General features: G+C 37.5%; 1 protein-coding gene across 14 annotated transcripts in view; it reads left to right on the top strand.

The window, feature by feature from the left end:
* The window catches only part of TCF12 (transcription factor 12), a 377037-nt gene that overhangs the window by 354369 nt on the left and 2790 nt on the right, over window positions 1-19878 (top strand). For 7 of the 14 annotated variants that reach the window (XM_019441990.2, XM_019441988.2, XM_019441986.2 and 4 more), the window contains 4 exons: window positions 3927-4041; window positions 5208-5388; window positions 9973-10205; window positions 17300-17453. In XM_019441990.2, the coding sequence (XP_019297535.1) occupies window positions 3927-4041; window positions 5208-5388; window positions 9973-10205; window positions 17300-17442 (672 nt within the window). In that variant the 3' untranslated portion in view covers window positions 17443-17453. The remainder of the gene's footprint in view (window positions 1-3926; window positions 4042-5207; window positions 5389-9972; window positions 10206-17299; window positions 17454-19878) is intronic. The other 7 variants (XM_019441996.2, XM_019441993.2, XM_019442000.2 and 4 more) reach the window with 2 other exon arrangements.

Below are 19878 nucleotides of genomic sequence, written 5' to 3'. Positions count from 1 at the left end.
AGAAAATCAGAGAATTAACTTTTACTAATGTAATAAAAAGAAATAAGAATTCAGAAGATGCATCATCACTTATCACTCCAGTGAAAATTCAGTTTGTGGGGCACCTAGCTGGCTCAGTCAGTTAAGCGTCCAACTCTTGGTATCAGCTGTGGTCATGATCTGACGGTCGTGAGATCAAGCCTTGCATTAGGCTTCACACTGAGTATGGAGTCTGCTTAGGATTATTTCTCTCCTCTCTCTGCCCCTACTCTGCTCACTTTTGGTCACTCTCACTCTTGCTGTCTCTCTTTCTCAAAATAAATAAACATTTAAAAAAAGAAAGTTCAGTTTGTGGCTGTTCAGTGCTATTGGCTTACAGAGCTATAAAATGAGTTGTGCACATACAATATAGAGTAAATATACATATTTTTGAAAGTTTAAGTTTTAAAAGACTATTTTTAATTTAAATTTTAGTTAACATACAGTGCAATATTGGTTTCAGGAATAGAATTCAGTGATTCATCACTTACATACAACACCCAGTGCTCATCACTACAAATGCCCTCCTTAGTAACCATCTAGCCCATCTCCCACCCACCTCCCTCTTCATCAATCCTCAGTTTGTTTGCTGTTATTAAGTCTTTTGTGGTTTATTTCCCTCTCTTCTCTTCCCGCCCCCCACCTCCCCATATATTCATCTGTTTTGTTTCTTAAATTCCACAGATGAGTGAAATTATATGTTATTTGTCTTTCTCTGATTGACTTATTTCACTTAGCTTAATACATTTTAACTCCATCCACTTTGTCGCAAATGGCAAGATGTCATTCTTTTTGATGGCTGAGTAATATTCCACTGTGTGTATATACCACATCTTCTTTATCCATTCATCAGTTGATGGACATCTGGGCACTCTCCATAGTTTGGCAGCTATAAACTATAAACATTAGGGTGCATGTACCCCTTCGATTCTGTATTTTTGCATCCTTTGGGTAAATACCTAATAATACAATTGCTGGTCTGTAAGGTAGTTCTATTTTTATTTTCTTGAGGAACTTTCATACAGTTCTACAGAATGGCTGTACCAGTTTGCATTCCCACCAACAGTTCCAGAGTGTTCCTGTTTCTCCGCATCCTTGCCAGCACCTGTTGTTTCTTGTGTTGTTAATTTTAGCCATTCTGACAGGTGTGAGGTGGTATCTCATCAGGTTTTGATTTGTATTTTGCTAATAATGAGTGATATTGAGCATCTTCTCATGTATCTGTTAGCTATCTGGATGTTTTCTTTAGAAAAGTGTCTATTCATGTCTTCTGCCCATTTCTTACCTGGGTTGTTTGGTTTTTTGGTGTTGAATTTGAGAAGTTCTTTATAGATTTTGGATATTAACTAACAGTCTATTTTCTTTTAAATTACTTGGTATGATAGCTCAAAATACTAGGTAAGAACAAAATTCAGCACATATTACCAAGGATCACAGGAAGTTTTAGTTCACATTATAAATACAAACAGAATTCTTAGCTTTTACTGTATCCTGTGGGATTTCTTCAGCCAGTCAAAATTGTCATGGTAATATCTATCTATAGAATAGGCCTAGGCTTTTAGCGTCTCAAAGAATTTGCAGCTATATAGCTGTATATTGTATTTATACTATATTTATTTTTATAAATAGGATTTTTGAACTGACCTTCTCCTTAGGTCATTGAGTAGTTCATAGCAAGCAAAGAAAGCCAACTAATCTTCAGCAATGACTAATCCTCAAATAAATTTAGAAGTAGATAGGGAATACACTAGGTGTGGTGTGTTTTTTTTTTTTTTTTTTTAACTACATCTAAGAATAAGGGTAGAAAACAGACATTTCTTTAAAAGTGCAGTAGAAAGGGTGCCTGGGTTACTCCGTTGGTTAAGAATCTGACTTCAGCTCAGGTCATGATCTCACGGTTCGTGGGTTCAAGTCCCATATCAGGCTTCTCACTGATTTGCGGAGTCTGCTTGGGATTCTCTCTCTCTCTCTCTCTCTCTCCCTGTCTCTCTGCTCCTCCATCACTCACACTTTCTCTCTCAAATAAAATAAGTAAACTTAAAATAGAAAGTGTGGTAGAAGACCTGACATGTTATAATCAGGTCCAGTATCAAATGGCCTGTATTGCCTAAAACTTTGCTTTGGTTCCTTTTGTGTAGCTCACAGGAAACCAAAGGGTAAACTTGCATAGGGGTATTTATACCTCTTAAGGTAAAATCCATACAAAGTCATGAAAGATAAAAGCTATATTAATTACTGAAGAGAGATTCAAACAAAGCAGTTTACTGGGATTGAAGGATTTATTGAAAAACAGTGATTCTCATGTACAATTCCAGGCAATAAACCTCTTTAATTAAAGGCTTAATCTTGTAGATGACACATGTGCTACTGTTCTAACAAAAAGCTTCATTTTTTTACCAGTTTTTCTAAAAATACTACTATAGCTTAAATACTTGGTGGTATTTGCATGCCTTACCTTCCAATTTTGGGCTAATTGATTTATGGAATTTGACTAAAACAATAAAAATTATATGGCATTTTTGTTGCTTGGCAGTGCAGAACTTCTTTTTTTTTTTAAGTTTATTTACTTATTTTGAGAGAGAGAGAGCACAAGCAGGGGAAGGGCAGTGAAAGGGAGAGAGAGTCCCAAGCAGGTTCCTTCCACACTGTCCACACAGAGCCTGACCCAGGGCTTAATCTCGTGAACCGTGAGATCATGACTTCAGCCAAAATCAAGACTCAGACACTAGATGCTTAACTATAAGCTACCCAGGTGCCCCCAGAACTTCTGCTTTAAGTTAATTTCATTTTTTTAATGTATATTTATTTTGAGAGAGCAAAAGGGTGCACACGCTCAAGAGAGAGAGTGTCCCAATGTGTAGGGCTCAATCTCATAAAGCACGAGATCATGACCTGAACTCAAATGAAGAGTTGGATGCTTAACCGACTGAGCACCCGTAGACTGCTTTTTTAAGGTTTTTGAGGGAGTCAGAGGAAGAAAAAACAAGACACTATATGTGTGTGTGTGAGGAAAAGAGTATACCAAAGTATAAATAAATAATATTACTTGGAATATAGCAATATTTTGTTAAATGCAAATTCATACTTAGGTGGTATATGAAATACATGATCAGAATGATGTAGGTTTATTAATAGATACTATAATGTGTAGCATTTTATGACTTACAGAGTGCTTTGTCTGTCTAGTTCATTTGCTTCACACAACAACCTTCTGTAGGATACAACATTTGAAAGTTGGAATTTTATAATTTAAATATTTTGATTCAAAAGCAATCTATAGGGGTGCGTAGGTGGCTCAGTCGGTTAAGCGTCTGACTTCAGCTCAGGTCGTGATCTCACAGTTCGTGAGTTTGAGCCCCATGTCAGGTTCTGTGCTCACAGCTCAAGAGCCTGGAGCCTGCTTCGGATTCTGTGTCTCCCCCTCTGTCTGCCCCATCCCTGCTCATGCTCTCTGTCTCTCTGTCTCTCAATAGTAAATAAATGTTAAAAAAAAAAAAAATTTTTTTTTTTTAAAAACAATCTATAGTAGTCTGTCAAGTCTTTTGAAATCCAAAAATCAGGGGCACCTGGGTAGCTCAGTCAGTTGAGTGTCTGACTTTGGCTCAGGTCATGATCTCATGGTTCATGGGTTCGAGCCTGCTTTGGATTCTGTGTCTTCCTCTCTCTCTGCCACTACCCCTCCTTGTCTGTCTGTCTGTCTGTCTGTCTCTCTCTCTCTCTCTCAAAAATAAAAATAAAACATTAAAAAATTAAAAAAAAGGAAATCCAAAAATGAGAAAACTAGCATCCCAAAAAAGTTGCTAAATTCAGGTAGATATTTTCTCTATTAAACCCATTAAAAGAATTTGAACGATTATTGCCTCTGAACAGTCTTAACTTTTTTTTTTTTTTTTTTTTTTTTACTTTAGGTTGGAACTCATCGAGAAGACTCTGTCAGTCTCAATGGCAATCATTCAGTCCTGTCTAGTACAGTCACTGCTTCAAGCTCAGACTTGAACCACAAAACACAAGAAAATTACAGAGGTAACTGTATTGTTGGCTTTCAGCAGTAATGTATGCAGAGATAAATAACACTTGGAACACTATCGTCTTTTTTACAAGCAGATTGACATCTGTGAATCAAAAGTCATCTTAGGTGGGGGAATTCCAAACAGTAGTGCTACTGAATGCAGAGGATAGATATTTAGGGTTCCAATTGCCCCATTTGGCTGGGCCAATTGTAGATACTTCTTGATGGATGGAACCGCATGCAAACTGTTCAGTACTTACTGGTCGTCTTACATTCTTCTGCTTCTGTCATGTCTCTCTTTCTTATCACTTCCCCTCATGACTAAATCCTCAGGGTCCCAAAAAGCCGTGAGAAATTATTCCAAATACGTTGAGAGCTATAAATGATGGTAGCTATTATTTAGAATATTACAATTCAACTCGAGAGACAGACAATTCTGTTAGAAACAAACTGTCATAAATGTTAAGTACAAATATATAACTTATGTAAATAGATAACTTATATAAATATAAGTACAAATATATAACTAGTGTTAAGACCACCAAAATAAAGTTTTCCCAGGTATATTTAACCATGACACCCATTTTATTGTATTTATCTGAAAAAAATGTTATAACTTACTTCCTTTATTTACCTTAGCATCTTAGAAGTCAGTTTCTAAACTGCATCAAGTTTCTCATCCTAGTTCATTTCTTAAATAGTGCCTTAAAGTAAGTGTCAGAATGACCATCAAGGTCAGACTTTTTCTTTTAAATACGCGCTTTAGGGGCGCCTGGGTGGCTCAGTCAGTTGGGCGTCCGACTTCAGCTCAGGTCATGATCTCGCAGTCCATGGGTTTGAGCCCCACGTGGGGCCCTGTGCTGACAGCTCAGAGCCCGGAGCCTTCTTCAGATTCTGTGTCTCCTCTCTCTGCCCCTCCCCCGACTGGCACTCTGTGTTTGTCTCTGTCTCTCTCAAAAGCAAATAAACATGAAAAAAAAATTTAAATACAGATGATTTAGAAATCATTTTCTCTAAGGTATGTGTATATGTTCTTTCCAACCTGAATAGTGTATTACCCTACATTTTCAGATTTCCATCAGAGTCCTGTAACAAGTAAGGGCATTCATCATCTAGAAAGCTTTCTACTATCTTAGTTCTAATTCTGGACATTTATTTTGTTTCTTTACCTCTTTGTTAGGTGGCTTGCAAAGTCAGTCTGGAACTGTTGTTCCAGCAGAAATCAAGACTGAAAACAAAGAGAAAGATGAAAACCTACATGAACCTCCTTCATCAGATGACATGAAATCAGATGATGAATCCTCCCAAAAAGATATCAAGGTTTCATCTAGAGGCAGAACAAGGTATTTGTTACCATCTAGGTATTATATTTCACTCACTTGCCATGGGTGAAAATACTTGGAAAATTGAAGGGTGCCATGCATTTATTAAGTGTCAGATATGTTCTAAATACTATATTGGGACTTTATATATGTTACCTTATTTAGTGCTCACAACATCCCTAAAAAGGGAGGCATATGATGCTGACTCCAAAATTATGTTTTCCATCATACCACAGTATTTTAGGGACTCCGTATAAAAAAGAATTACATCTCAGGGCACCTGTGTGGCTCAGTTGATTAAGTGTCTGATTCTAGGTTTTGGCTCAGATCATGATCTCATGGTTCGTGGGTTCAAGCGCCACCACAGGCTCTGTGCTAATGGTGTAGAGCCTGTTTGGGATTCTCTCTCTTTCTCTCTCAAAATAAATGAATAAACTAAAAAAAAAAAAATAAAGAGAATTACATATCTCTATTCAATTAGAGGACAAAATAATTAAAAAAAGTAAAATTATCCATTGTAGACATTTAGATACATGACATCAATAAATATTTGAATATATTATTTTAAGGCTGTGTATATAAGAAAACTCTATTGTATGATTTAAACTAGAGGGCAGCAAACAATGGCCTCTGGGCCAAATCTGGCTCACTGCCTATTTTTATAAATTTTACTGGATCACTGTCACATCCCATTCATTTGCATATTATCTGTGACTGCTTTCCCAATGCAATGGCAGGTTTGGGTAGTTGCAGCAGAGGCCAAATGCCCATAAGGCTAAAAATATTTACTTTCTGGTTTACAGAGGAAGTTTTGCCAACTCCTGGTTTAAACAATAATTTGAGAAGAGTATAGAAAGGGAAGTGCTCCAGGTGGACTTATGTTGTTGGGGAAGGTTTTCTAGAAACTGGACTTGACGTTGCTTTATAGCATGGATATTGACACATAGTTCATTAGTTTCAAATGAATTCCAAATTCTTCCCTTAGGTTTTTCTTCTACTTCTACATTAAATTTAGATGGTATATTGTTTGGCATATCCTGTTTTTTAGTATCACTGATAGGTATTTATCACATAAAGATATTTAAAACGTTATTCCTTGTATTAAATTAGGGTGCAAAGGAGATTGTGTTAAGTATGGTAGATAAAACTAAAAACATTAAATTGAAAATTAATTTAAAAGTTAAACCTTAAGATTCTAATACTGTCATTTTAGTAAGCATTGCATTCAGTTGTATAGGGGCAAGAAGAAGTAAAAATTGGGTCACGGAATCCAGAGACCACTCCTTTGAGACATCTTAATTATTTCATGGTTTTGTTATTCAAATAGAATTTGAATAGAAACAGTTTGCATCTTCTCATTTTATAGGTCAGAGTTTGGCAAACTTTCTGTGGAAAGGGTAGATGATAGCTATTTTAGGCTTTGTGGGCCTTTTGGTGTCTATCACAACTACTCAGCACTGCCGTTATAATAAAAGCATCCAGACAGTACATAAACAAATGGGCATGACTCTTCCAATAAAATTTTATGTAAGAAAACAAGGAGCCAGATCATGGGCCATAGGTTACTAAACCTATTATAGATCATCAGAAATTGAGAAGGCAGTAAAACAGGTTACTAATAACAGCAGCGCTTAGTAATTAATAATAATTAATAGGTTAAGCTTACCTGGGTTTGAATTATGGCTCCATCACATACCTGCCGCGTGACCCTGGACAAGTTATTAACGCTCTCTGAACTTTAGTTTCTTTTTCTCTGAAAAGAGACTTTCTATTGCTGGATTCTTATGGAAATAAACTGAAAAATGATGCATATAAAGCCCTTTACACACTCTGTTGCATGCAGTACATACTCAGTAAAGGTACTGTACTTACTGTTATCATGATAATTTTAGGTATGTGGTGTAGGCTTGCCTCCATGGAATACCAACCTAGGTCCTTGTCATTACACTGCCACTAATCAGCTGTATGATCCTGAGAAAATCTCTGATTTCTCTGGATCTAGCAGTAGTTCTCAGCCCCACTACATAGAATCCTGAAACTTTTTTTTTTGTAAGTTTTTTGTTGTTGTTGTTTATTTTGAGAGAGAGAGAGAGAGAGAGAGCGAGCATGTGTGCGTGCACACAGGGGAGGGCCAGAGAGAGACAGAGAGAGAAAATTCCAAGCAGGCTGTGTACTGCCAGCACAAGCCAGATGTGGGGGCTGGATCCCATGAACTGGAAGATCATGACCTGAGCAGAAATCAAGAGTCTGATGCTCAACTGACTGAATCACCCAAGGTGCCCCGGAATTCTAAAACATTTTAGAAATACAGGCTGCCTTGGCACCAACCTAAGCTCACTGTATCAACGTCTTCTGTAGTGGGACCTATGAAACCTTTATTTTTCAAGTGCCCCTGAAGATTGTGATGGTAACCACATTTGGAAACCTTTGGACTCGATGACCTGTAAAGGTTCCTTTGAAGTAAAAGAGCTAGGGATTCCCTATTATCAAAAGAATACTTTTACATGTAAAATTTTTGGCAATTAGCTTGTAAAAATCTATTGTGTATTTACCCTTTATTACAGTATTCAAGGTTATTAGAGAAGAGAAAACATCTATTCTTTGCACATTATTTCAAAGTTCTGAGAGACTCTGCTCAGTTGGTCATTTCTGATATAAAGTAGAATTTTCTAAAAGTTATTCCAATGCATCCTCAATTTTTTTTCCTGATTATTTAGTCCATTTTCACTACAGAAATTTGGAAAATACAGAACACAAAAATCGCAAGAAACTTTACTACCAAGATTTAACCACTGTTTACTTTTTAAGGAATATTTCTTTTTCCATAAACACAATTTAAATGGGAACTAAACTGAATATATGTTTTATAATGTCAACTTTTATTTCATATAACAGTGTATTTTTAACATTTTCATCTGTCCCTGAGTTTTCTCAAACATGGTTTTTTTTTCTTTGTTTTTGTTTTTAGCCAGGTTTATTGAAATTTAGTTCACATATAATAAAATACACCAATTTTAAGTGTACAGTTTTTGTCCTTTGACAAATGTATATGGTCTTAATAACTACTACCATATTAATAGAGAATATTACTACCACTCCAAAAAGCTTCCTTATACCCCTTGGTAATCAGTACCCTTATTCCATCCCCTGGCAGCCATTGATCTGCTTTCCATTGCTACAGTTTTGTCTTTTCTAGAGGTTCACGTAAATCATACAGTATGTAGTCTTGTGTCTGGCATCTTTTAGTTAGCATAGTCTGAAGCTTAATTTTTAGAGGCTACATAGTAGGTAGTTGTCTGGATGTACTGTGCTTTATTTAACCTGTCTCCTATTATTGGACTGCAATTAGTTGCTAAAGTAAATAATTGTGTGATCAATTTTTACATAAAATCCTATGAACATCTCTAATTATATCCTTAGGATGAATTTCTAAAGTTGGAATTGCTGATCAAGATGTAATAAACATTTTAAAGCTTTGGATATTTTGCCAGTTTGTCCTTCAAAAAAATTGTTCCAGTTTACCCATGTTTTAAAATCATTGCCACTGATGATATTTCTCTGTGAAACAAAAAGTAGTCCTTTTCTGAGATCCTTCTCTCATCCTCTACCTTTAGCTTGTCTTTCTCCTTTTCACCAGGTGCCTGCTAGAAGATATTTAAGAAGATGGGTTAGGCAAGTTAGAATGCATTAGTGTACTGGGACGGTGCTTCTCAAACCTTATTGTACATATGAACCAGCCAGGGATCTTGTTAAAATGTAACTTCCAATTTGTAGGCTTGCAGTAGAACTTAAGAGTATATGGGGCTTGGGGGGTTTTTATTGGGGGAAGGGGGTTAATGTTTGTTTATTTTTGAGAGGGAGAACAAGCGAGCGCAAGCGGATGAGGGGAAGAGAGAGACTGAGACACGGAATCAGAAGTAGGCTCCAGGCTCTGAGCTGTCAGCACAAAGCCCAACACGGGGCTCGAACTCACAAACAGTGAGATCATGACCTGAGCCAAAGTTGGATGTTTAACCCACTGAGCCACCCAAGCACCCTTGAGAGTTTGTTTTTAACAAGCTCCCGATAATGCTGATTCTGATGATCACAGTCTGAGTAGCAAGGTGCTAGAATATTATGTAGTCATTCAAATTATGTTTATGAAGAGTGGTGCTGGTATAGAGATGACTTTATGTTATAATGCATAGTGAAAATGCATTTAAAAATTTATGTGGTAGGGGCGCCTGGGTGGTTCATTTGGTTAAGAGTCCGATTCCTGATTTCAGCTTAGGTCATGGTCTCACACTTTCGTGGGTTTGAATCCTGCGTAGGGCTCTGCGCTGACAGTGCGAAGCCTGCTTGGAATTCTCTCTCTTCCTCTCTCTCTGTCCCTCCCCAGCTCTCTCTCTCTCAAAATAAATAAGCTTTAAAAATATATGTGGCATAATTTCAACTATATAACTGTGCATAAAATAAAGACTGGAAAGATATACATATAATCATGTTAAGTATAACTGTTACTACTGTTTGGTAAAATTTGTAGATAGTTTTCATTTCCATCTTTATACTTTATGATTTTATATAATAAGCACATCATATTTTATAGGGAATCTAATAGACATTGTTGTTTACTTTGTTTTCTAGCAGTACTAATGAAGATGAGGATTTGAACCCAGAACAGAAGATAGAAAGGGAGAAGGAAAGGCGGATGGCTAACAATGCCAGGGAACGTTTACGTGTGCGGGATATTAATGAGGCATTCAAAGAGCTTGGTCGAATGTGTCAGCTCCATTTAAAGAGTGAAAAACCCCAAACAAAACTCCTTATTCTTCATCAGGCCGTGGCAGTCATCCTTAGTCTAGAACAGCAAGTCAGAGGTAAGTAGGTTCAGCAGAGATGCATAACTATTCTGCCTTAGGTAGGCAGACATTTCTTTTTCCACTTTCTCTTCTGCTTGGGAAGTTGTCTATGAATTCAACTAGTATTTCTGCCACTGCATCATCTGGATCGCGTTTTCTCTGTAGTTCTTCCTTCTCCATCTCACAGTAGTGGTCAATATCTGTATGCTCAGTGCTTCCCACAAACCAGTAGAGTGCAGTCTTACAAATGTTGCAGGGAATAGCCAGCCTCTGCTCACTGCTCAGCATTAGTGCTTTCTGCCCCTTTGTTCTTGTTCTTACTGAATCTGGTCTTCCACACTGTTAAATTTACCTGCCTAGACCTGCTTCCTTCCCTGCTGCTTCCTGTCTTCCCCATTCTCTGTACTATATTTCTTGCCTGCTTTACCCTGGGCCATTTATTATAATGGCCCTGCTGATTAATAGAATGCTTGATCATGGCCCCTCCTGGCTTTACTTCATATGAATGTCCTTTATACCCAAGTCAAAAAGGTCTCAAGGTTTTTTTGTTGATCCCTGATCAGGAATGCCATGAACTTCTTGGCCTAATATGCCCTGACATGTTTGAGTGTCTCTAAGAGACACATGTATGGTTTATACTGGCTCATCCACTGCTGGCTCAGACAACTGCCCAACGGTTTTATCTTTCAGGAAATTTGATGGAATCTTGAAGAAGCTTTCAAACTTCATTTTTTGAACAAGCATTTATTGTTCACCTCTTCTGTCCCAGTCACCTATATGCTAGACCCTAGGTTACCAATTAATATGGGCTTCCTGCCCTTGAAAGGTTTTACCATTGAGCTTGATATTTTTCATATACCTATTTGTCTTCTTATCCAGAGTTATGAATGTTTTGTCCTAAGTCTTTTTACAAAGAATTATAGGTGTGGTGTTGGGTTCTAGACCCTACCTCTAACCTCTCTTCATTAAGAGCAACTCTGTCTTTCTGATGTACTGGATATTTATGTAGGGTTTTATTTAAATTTTTTTTTTTTTTTAACGTTTTTATTTATTTTTGAGACAGAGAGAGACAGAGCATGAACGGGGGAGGGTCAGAGAGAGGGAGACACAGAATCTGAAACAGGCTCCAGGCTCTGAGCTGTCAGCACAGAGCCCGACGCGGGGCTCGAACTCACGGACCGCGAGATCATGACCCGAGCCGAAGTCGGACGCCCAACCGACTGAGCCACCCAGGCGCCCCTGTAGGGTTTTATTTAAAGAAAGTTGGAAAAGGAAAAAGAATAGGAGTAGGACAGACACTTGACAGCTATAATTGTGGATGACCCTCAGCATTGGTCACAGAAAGAATACTATTTCTGAGGAAACCAGAGTTGGAGAACTTGAGCGCACTTGCAGAAAAACTTAACCATAGTAATTAACTGATCCATCCACTTCCCTCCAGTATATTTAATAAGAATGATGAGTAGATTATTTCATGCATAACCAATCTACCATTAAAACCAGATACTTGCTCCTAATAAGGCCATTGGAATATGTGTAAAGGGTAAATGTTAATGAAACCTGATTTTCAAAAATGTATGAACTCCCTTGGGATGTTCATAAAGATAGTCTGATTGTTGCCTGCTCATCTGTAGCAGGATCAGTGGTTTCTTGAGCCTTCAATATCTCCTGTCACTTTATCAAAGTTTTTTTGTGTTTGTTTTGGTTTGGTTTTAATGTGTCTGACACCTTTTGTCTCACTCTGAAGGCATTGAAGCACCCGTGTTTAGTGATCCCAGTACATCCATCCCGCTGCTCTGCAGACCCAGGATATTTTCTACCCTGACTCTACCCAGCCATTTACTGTCAAGACCATTCCTACCACCTGGACTGTCTGGACAGCAGTGGTGCCAAAACTTACTCCTATATAGTACCTTTCCTTCCCACTGTTTATTAGAGCTAGAATACAGAATATTCTTAGCTTTTTGTTTAAGATCAGAGGTTCGTACTCTCAGACCTAAGTCATCAATGAGAAATACTTCTGTGTTTGGAAAAGTTATAAACTCCACCATGCCTGGGGGGATCTTATTCATTCACTTGCAAGATTTGACTTTGTAGTGGTTCCATACAAGTAGCTAGGACAGGAAAGCTGAGTCTGAAACAAGATGTAACATCTAGGCTCATCCAACTGCGTGATAACTTTCTGGTCACTGTTAATGGGTACTGACTTTCTTCCACAGTTCTGGAAAGCTCTTTATAGGGAACCACTGACTGATTAGAGTTTGAACAGAATTTAAAATACACTGAAATATAGGGGCACTTGGGCGGCTCAGTCGGTTAGCGTCCGACTTCAGCTCAGGTCATGATGTCGCGGTTTGTGGGTTCAGGCCCCATGTCAGGTTCTGTGCTGACAGCCTGGAGCCTGCAGCCTGCTTCAGATTCTGTGTTTCCCTCTCTTTCTGCCCCTCACCTGCTCATGCTCTCTCTCTCTCTTTCTGCCCCTTCCCTACTCTCTCTCTCAAAAATAAATAAACATTAAAATACACTGAAATATAACCTCATTAGGGGCTACTTTCCTATTCATAAAAGCCTACCACCTTCCTCCCACTCTTACACTCTGGGCTTCAGAGCCCAGAGCTTTTATTTTACAGCTTTAATGTAAAAGCCTTGGGATCCATGCAAGATCCTTCTTGAAAGGCACTCTGATGGCTGTCTGTCAAACAGGATTTAGAACCCTTCATGCAGCCCATATACCTGTGCTTTGCTATGGCAGCACCTTTAGAGTTTAGTATAGCCACTGTCCTTCTCTGGACTTTATCTCTAGCAGTTGTGAGTTATTTTGGTAACCTGTTTATTTTTGGCAGCCTCTTCATCCCTGCAAGGGTTTCACCCACTGGTCACTGGGCCCAGCAGTTTCTAGAAAGGTACACATTTTGTTTACATGACTACTTTGGACATTCTCTGGAGTCTTTGTGCTCACCTTCTGCCTTGGGATAGTGCTTCAAGACGGTATCTGGCTATCTACAACCTGTCATCCCTGGACAAGTGGCTGTATCAGGAGGGCAATCAGCAGTGTATTCTGGAGAAGAGCAGGAGGAGTGGCTTCCCTTCCAAGCCTCAGATTTTGTCAAAGCATTTTTTTTGCCTTGGTACCTCACATACCAAATTCCATCTGGTCCCTGCCATTGCCAATTTAGGCCTTTCCATTATGACCAGTATAATGTTAACGTTACAATTTTGCTGATCAATAGATTTTACATATTACTTTCAAGTTTGTGCTTTCACCTTTACTAATGATTAGATTAATGGTCAGACTTTTACTCCTCAGATTCTTTCACAGGTCTACTCAGTCAGCTTACTTCCCTTCCAGTGATAATTTGCGGACAATAGAACTATTAGGATTTTAGTTTCCTGGTGTCTTAGGAAGTTTGAAGATAAGTGAGCAAGGACAGTGGTTCCCAAATCTAACTGGTCCCAGAATCACCTGAGGCTTTTCCTTTTCCCAAACAAATTTCCAGACCCTCCCCTCAGGATATTTTAATTTAGTTGAAATGATTTGATAATAGCATATTCATAGTCTTAGCATATTCATTGGTAATACTCCTTACTAAATCTCCACTGAAATGAATAAAAATAAAATTAGTCCACAAGGATAAATGGGAGAGAAGAAAGCATAGCAAATGAGAGAGCAAAATATGTATATATGATGGAAAGTAGAAAAAGTAGTGGTAATTGACTTATTTAGAAGGAAGAAATTAAGTGGAGCAGGGAGGGATATACCAACAAGAAGCAGATAATTTTGTTCCACAAAGCTCCTAGCCCCTGAAAGGCTCTATTCTTTGGAAAAGGCAGAAGTCAAGCATTACCTGAAAACAGGAAGATTAACTGCAGGTCTGTCTGCTGTGGAAAAGTTGTATCCCTGTGAGTCAAAATATTAACAGAATTCTGGACAAATAATACTGGGTTACAGGAGATAGTGTAGCAGTGTATTTCTCTGAAGAGAAATAATTTTCAATCTAGAATTCTGTGTGTAGTCAAACCATTAATCAAAGGGTGAAGAACAGAATAAAGATATTTCAGATATGCAAAGGCTTTAAAATTTTACCTCCCATGTGCATGTTCTCAGAAAGCTTCTGGAACCTATGCTGTAGGTAACCAATAAAGACAAAGGCATGGGAGCCAGGAAACAAAGATTCCAGCACAAGTGAGCATCAAAAGGAAATCTCATGACAAGATCTGCTAGGCCTAGAAAATCAAGGTGCCTATTAGTCCACATTGAAAATAGAAGATGGTTAACTGCAGAAGAAAGTTTTCCAGGGAAAGAAGATGGAATTAATAGATGATACGATGGTGTCTTTGAGGTTTTAAGATAAAAAAAAAAAATGTTGACAGGCATTTGTTAGATCTGTTGGAGCATGGGTATGAGGACAAAATTAGTATTACTAGCAAATGAAAAGCAAGGCAACTATTAACTAGAGGAAAAGCAAAAAGTCATATGAGCAAGGAAACAATGTAAAATTCTTGACTTGTGTGTTTGTCCACATAGTTATTGTAAGAAATATTTACTTAGTCATAGTAATGTAAGAAGTGACTATGGAGTTAGCCAAAATTTGAGCTTTGGGTAGGTTGGCTCTCTTATAATTAACGAAATGTGAGAGAGACCATCACTTCTCATGCCCTGCAGGTAATGTCTTTCTTCTACTCACCTGTACATCAGGCCTTCTGGCTGCTTAATATATTTGCCATGGGCTGCTCTCACATACCAGAAAGTATTAAAAAACACTAGCATTTGCCTTTTTTGGATCAAACTTCACATTTTCTAGAGCTTACTGTAGTATTTTCTTGGTTCTTCCAGCCCTTAGTGTTCTTTGACTAACTGGCTTTCAGGATCTTGCCTAACTTGAGTTTTTGCTTCTGGTCCTTTCTAGCTATTCTGATCATGCCTGCTAGATCCTCGTGTGACACAAGGTCATAGTTAGCTAACAGCAATGTTTTATTATAAGAGCAATGTGAGCCTTCTTATGAGAAAAATGTGAACCTGTTTCAATTGGAAAACTTTCAGTTCTCGCTTTCTCCTCTTTGGATTTAACATGTTAATTTATGCCCTCTTTTTGGTCTCTTTAGTCATTAGACTGCTGCCTGCCCAGTAAAGGGATGTGACACTTAATAAAAAACAAAAATCTTGGGGTGCCTGAGTGGCTTCGTTTGTTAAGCATCTGGCTTTGGCTCAGTACGTGATCTCACTGTTTGTGAGTTCGAGCCCTGCATTGGACTCTGTGCTGACAGCTCAGACCCTGGATCCTGCTTTATATTCTTTGTCTCCCTCTCTGCCCCTCCCCTGCTTGTGCTCTGTCTCTGTCTCTCAAAAATAAATAAATGTTTAAAAATTTTTTAAAAAACTATTCTTATTAGTTAGAGGTACACAATTACTTGTTAAGAAAGCAGTTCCTGATATTTTTACATAATGATGAACATGCCTTTTTATTTTACTACTTATCCTAATAAGTGTGTACCTTTCTTTCTTCATTGATCTTCCTCATTTTATAGGCTCCATGTCTTTTCCTAAATGCAGGAGCTGAGAAAGTGAGAACTCTAAGATGAAATTTTATCATTACGTATGAGTAACAGTCAGTAGAGTTAACTAGATTTACCATAATAAATACTGTTTTCATTATAAGCAAGTTTTTTTAAGATTTTTTTTAAACATTTTATATTTAGGTCTTCTCCACACCCAACATGGGGCTCAAACTGACAACCTTGAAATCAAGAGTCGCATACTCTATCGACTGAACCAGCCAGATGCCCTAAGATTTTTTTTTTAAGTTTATTATTTTGAGAGAGAGAGAAAGTGTGTGAGTGAGAGAGAGAGAGAGAGAGAGCAGGGGAGGGGGCTTATAGAGAGAGGGAGAGAGAGAATCACAAGCAGGCTCCATGTTGTCAGCCAGAGCCCAACATGCAGCTCAAACTCAGAAACAGTGAGATCATGACCTGAGCTGAAACCAAGAGTCGGACGCTTAACCGACTGAACCCACCAGGCACAACCCCCCTTCCAAAGACTACTTTTAAGTGATCTCCACACCCAGTGTGGGGCTCAAAACCATAACCCCAAGATCTAGAGTTACATGCTCCACCATTGAGCCAGCCAGGTGCCCCTTCATTGCAGACTAAGTGATCCTTTTATATTACATTAATTAGGACATTTTTAGTCAGTTTATAAAAATATATAAAACAACTTTTCACTTACACTTTATGTTATTATCAGAAACAAAAAACCAGAAGCTGTCATGAGTTGGATATCTTGTGCTTACAAGTCACTTAAAGAAAATATAACATGATAAGTAATTCTCACATGGATTTTGATCCAGTAGGTCTCCAGTGCAATGGATTTTCTTTCCTTTTATTTTGCATAGTAAGACCCACTACTTTTAAAAATGCCCACTTCAAAAGTTCCATCTAGTTGTCTCTGCTATCTTATATACAAAGCAGTAGAGAAGGTTTTTATCACCCTTTTAATCACACCTCTAGCTATAGAAAAAACCAATCATCATATATATATATATATATATATATATATATATATATATAAGCACGAGATATGTACCAGCTACCTCTTTCCCTAGAGGAGTTGGCACATTTTTTATAGAAGATTGGCTGAGGGTATCTATTTCATCATTTTATGAACTGATAAAAGTCTAGGTAAAGCACAGATGTCTCTCTCCGGGTACATGGAGAATGTCAGCATCTATATCAATCCCATGTACCATGTCTTAGCAGGATAGTGAGGAGACTTTGTAGACTAACATCAGCACTTGCCAAAATGTTTGAAGCAATAAAAGAACTGCCTTTGGATGTTGATGTAGATGAAATTAAACACTTGAAGACTAAAGCATAAGTAGAAAAGGAGAAAACACCAAATACTAAAAAGCTTAAGCCTGGAGGTTCATGTAATCCGAGCGTTTGTGGGAGCACATCATTGTTGCCTTTGTGTGATGTTATTCAGGGTGGAAATGAAGTTACAGAGAGGTAATACCCACAGAAAGAAAATAGAAGAGCAATTTGTTCAGTTTAAGACTTAAGAGTCCTGATTCATAACTAATGACTATAATGATAAAAATTATTTTCCCCTGTTTCAGAGAGAAACCTTAACCCCAAAGCAGCCTGCCTTAAGAGAAGGGAAGAAGAAAAAGTTTCTGCCGTATCGGCAGAGCCGCCAACCACACTGCCAGGAACCCATCCTGGGCTTAGTGAAACTACCAACCCTATGGGTCATATGTAAACATCAGCCAGGTAAGTATGAGTATGAAAAGAAACAACAAGAATTTACCTGATTCATCTTAAACTGAGTTAGAACCTTTGAACAGAATTCTCTGGTGGCAATGGTAATGCTAAAGGTCACATGTAATTTGAAATCCCAACAGTTTCTTTTCTGTGGTATCACCATACTTAGAAAGCCAGTGTCCTTTAATATCAAATTACTGTTCAGTGTGATAGTATCCTGTGATTTATGAAGAATTTTGGGTTCTCCTGCTCTGGATCATCATGTGTACACTCTCACATGAGTATTATTCTGATCCAAGAAGAAAATAGTGCAGTGACTCATCTGTCAAATACTTTTGCTGCCGCTCATACTCCTCATTTCTCTACTCAAAAATACTTGACTGTGATCATCAACCAGTTTTCTGTTAATCCACCTACCTCTTCTTATCATGAAATCTTTATACACAAAAGAGGCACTGTTTGCTTCCATTTGGAACGACAATGCAAGTTTGTAATATGCATCTTTCTTCCCTTGTAAGGCTATTAGTTATACCTTTTGGAATCTAGTGAACACAAAGGTATTACGTATGATAGAACCACAGTGCCCTTCTCTGTGGAATTTTACATGTTGAAAAGCTGTTCTTTTATCTTTCTATTCATGGAGTAAACACAATTTGCTTCTGTATGATTTTTTTGTTTAACCAAATGACAAAGGTAATAGAAGTTTTTGCCCAAGTAGTTAATGTGAATCATCTTTTTTTTAACTATATACAGGTACATGATCTATAATAATCTAAGTTGTAGTTATTATTTAGGTGGCAGAAACTAATATAGATTATAATTAAATATTTGGGACACTAGCACTTTAACTGGCAGCATGGATTAGAAATACATCTGGGAACTTCATTCATATAATCTGCTTGCAGCAGGGTGTAGTTCTTTTCCCAGTTTCATCAACATATTAAAAGCAGTAAGGTAAAGCTGAATGGATGGGAGGGAGGTGTGGAGCACAAAAAAATATGAAGTGCACTTTCATTTGGTCAGCTTTGCGCCTGTCTCATTTTGAGCTGAAAGTGTAGAATTTGATAGCATATTTTGTAAACTACAAACATTACTCAATTCACCTTTTCCTGAAGAATTTGGTTCCTACCACCTCTACATGTATCCTTCCTGAGATCAAACTAGACCAATACTAAAGATTTCATTTGGGGACAAAAGGAAAAAAAGTTAATGTAATTATTTGTCATTTATAATTATAACACTAGCACACTGGAGAAAACCAAAACTACCTCCCCCACAAAAAATATCCAGCAACCTAATTATGCATATCAAAGAGAGACTTCAAGCAAGAGCTAGTTAACTTACAGATCCTTAACACAAGCTATGTTTAATATTTTGTGGAAAATGTAGAATATCATGAAAAAATAGACTTTAAAGTTTTAAAATAAAAACACGCCATTGTTCCTCAATGCAAAAGTGACTTTCTAAATTGTCAGTTCATTTTAAAGAAAAGTGATGAAAAGGTAATTTGTGATGCTCAGGTCCCAGGTAGCCACCAGGCTGTGAAAAGAGCTGTCAGATTTATCACAAAGCCTGTGTCTCTCTCTAGTTGTACCTGTTTCCTCTTACTCTCCTTTCTGGTCCCTCTCCAGCTCTTTCTCCTTCAGGTCTGTCTCCCTACCTCACATCTCTTCCCCTGTTTACTTCCTTTTCTTTTATGGCTTTTCTATATCTCCTACTGCTTTCATGTCTCTACCATTATCTCTAGAATGAGGAAATTCCCACACTTAGGGTAAAATTAAACCTGAGCATTCTTACCTGTCAAAAAGAGATCAAGAATCCTTTAAAAAAAAAAAAGTTTCAGGATTATAAGAAATGCAGTAAATGAATTTTGTTCCATAACATTTTATAAGTTAGTGTTTATTGTCTTAACATATGTTTTAAAAGTTGCTAATTTCATAAAGGTGGTTATCTGGTTTCACCTGATAACATTCAGTTCTTTATAGAACTGAATAACAGATTAAAACCAGCAAAAGACTGGCCAGCAGGAAAATGACTGCTAAAACAAAAATGGCTGATAAATGGCCTTGGGGTGACTGACCCTAAAAGCACAGATTTTGCCACCACATAATATAAAGCCAAGTAGCTTTGAATATCTCAGTTATCCATTTCTAAGAGCATAACTCTGTTAGGAAACAGTACTGTTGTTAGTTTAATAAAGATGTGAAAGGTGTGATTCTTGGTAAGATTATTGTCATCAAAAATGACTAACATGGAAAATTTCAGTGTTAACAACTATGTGTATTGAGACTATAAGTGTGTAAAAAAATTGTACTAATACTAGTAAAGTTTAATAATTCATTCACTCATTGAACATTTATTGAGGATCTTCTAATGGACTGGGAATAGGGACCAATGTGAAAACAAATACCAAATGGTCCTAACTTCAGAAACT

Source organism: Panthera pardus, unplaced genomic scaffold (assembly GCF_024362965.1).
Source record: "Panthera pardus isolate Hobbes unplaced genomic scaffold, ASM2436296v1 HiC_scaffold_24, whole genome shotgun sequence".
NCBI lineage: Eukaryota > Metazoa > Chordata > Mammalia > Carnivora > Felidae > Panthera > Panthera pardus.
This window is presented reverse-complemented; position numbering and strand designations above follow the sequence as displayed.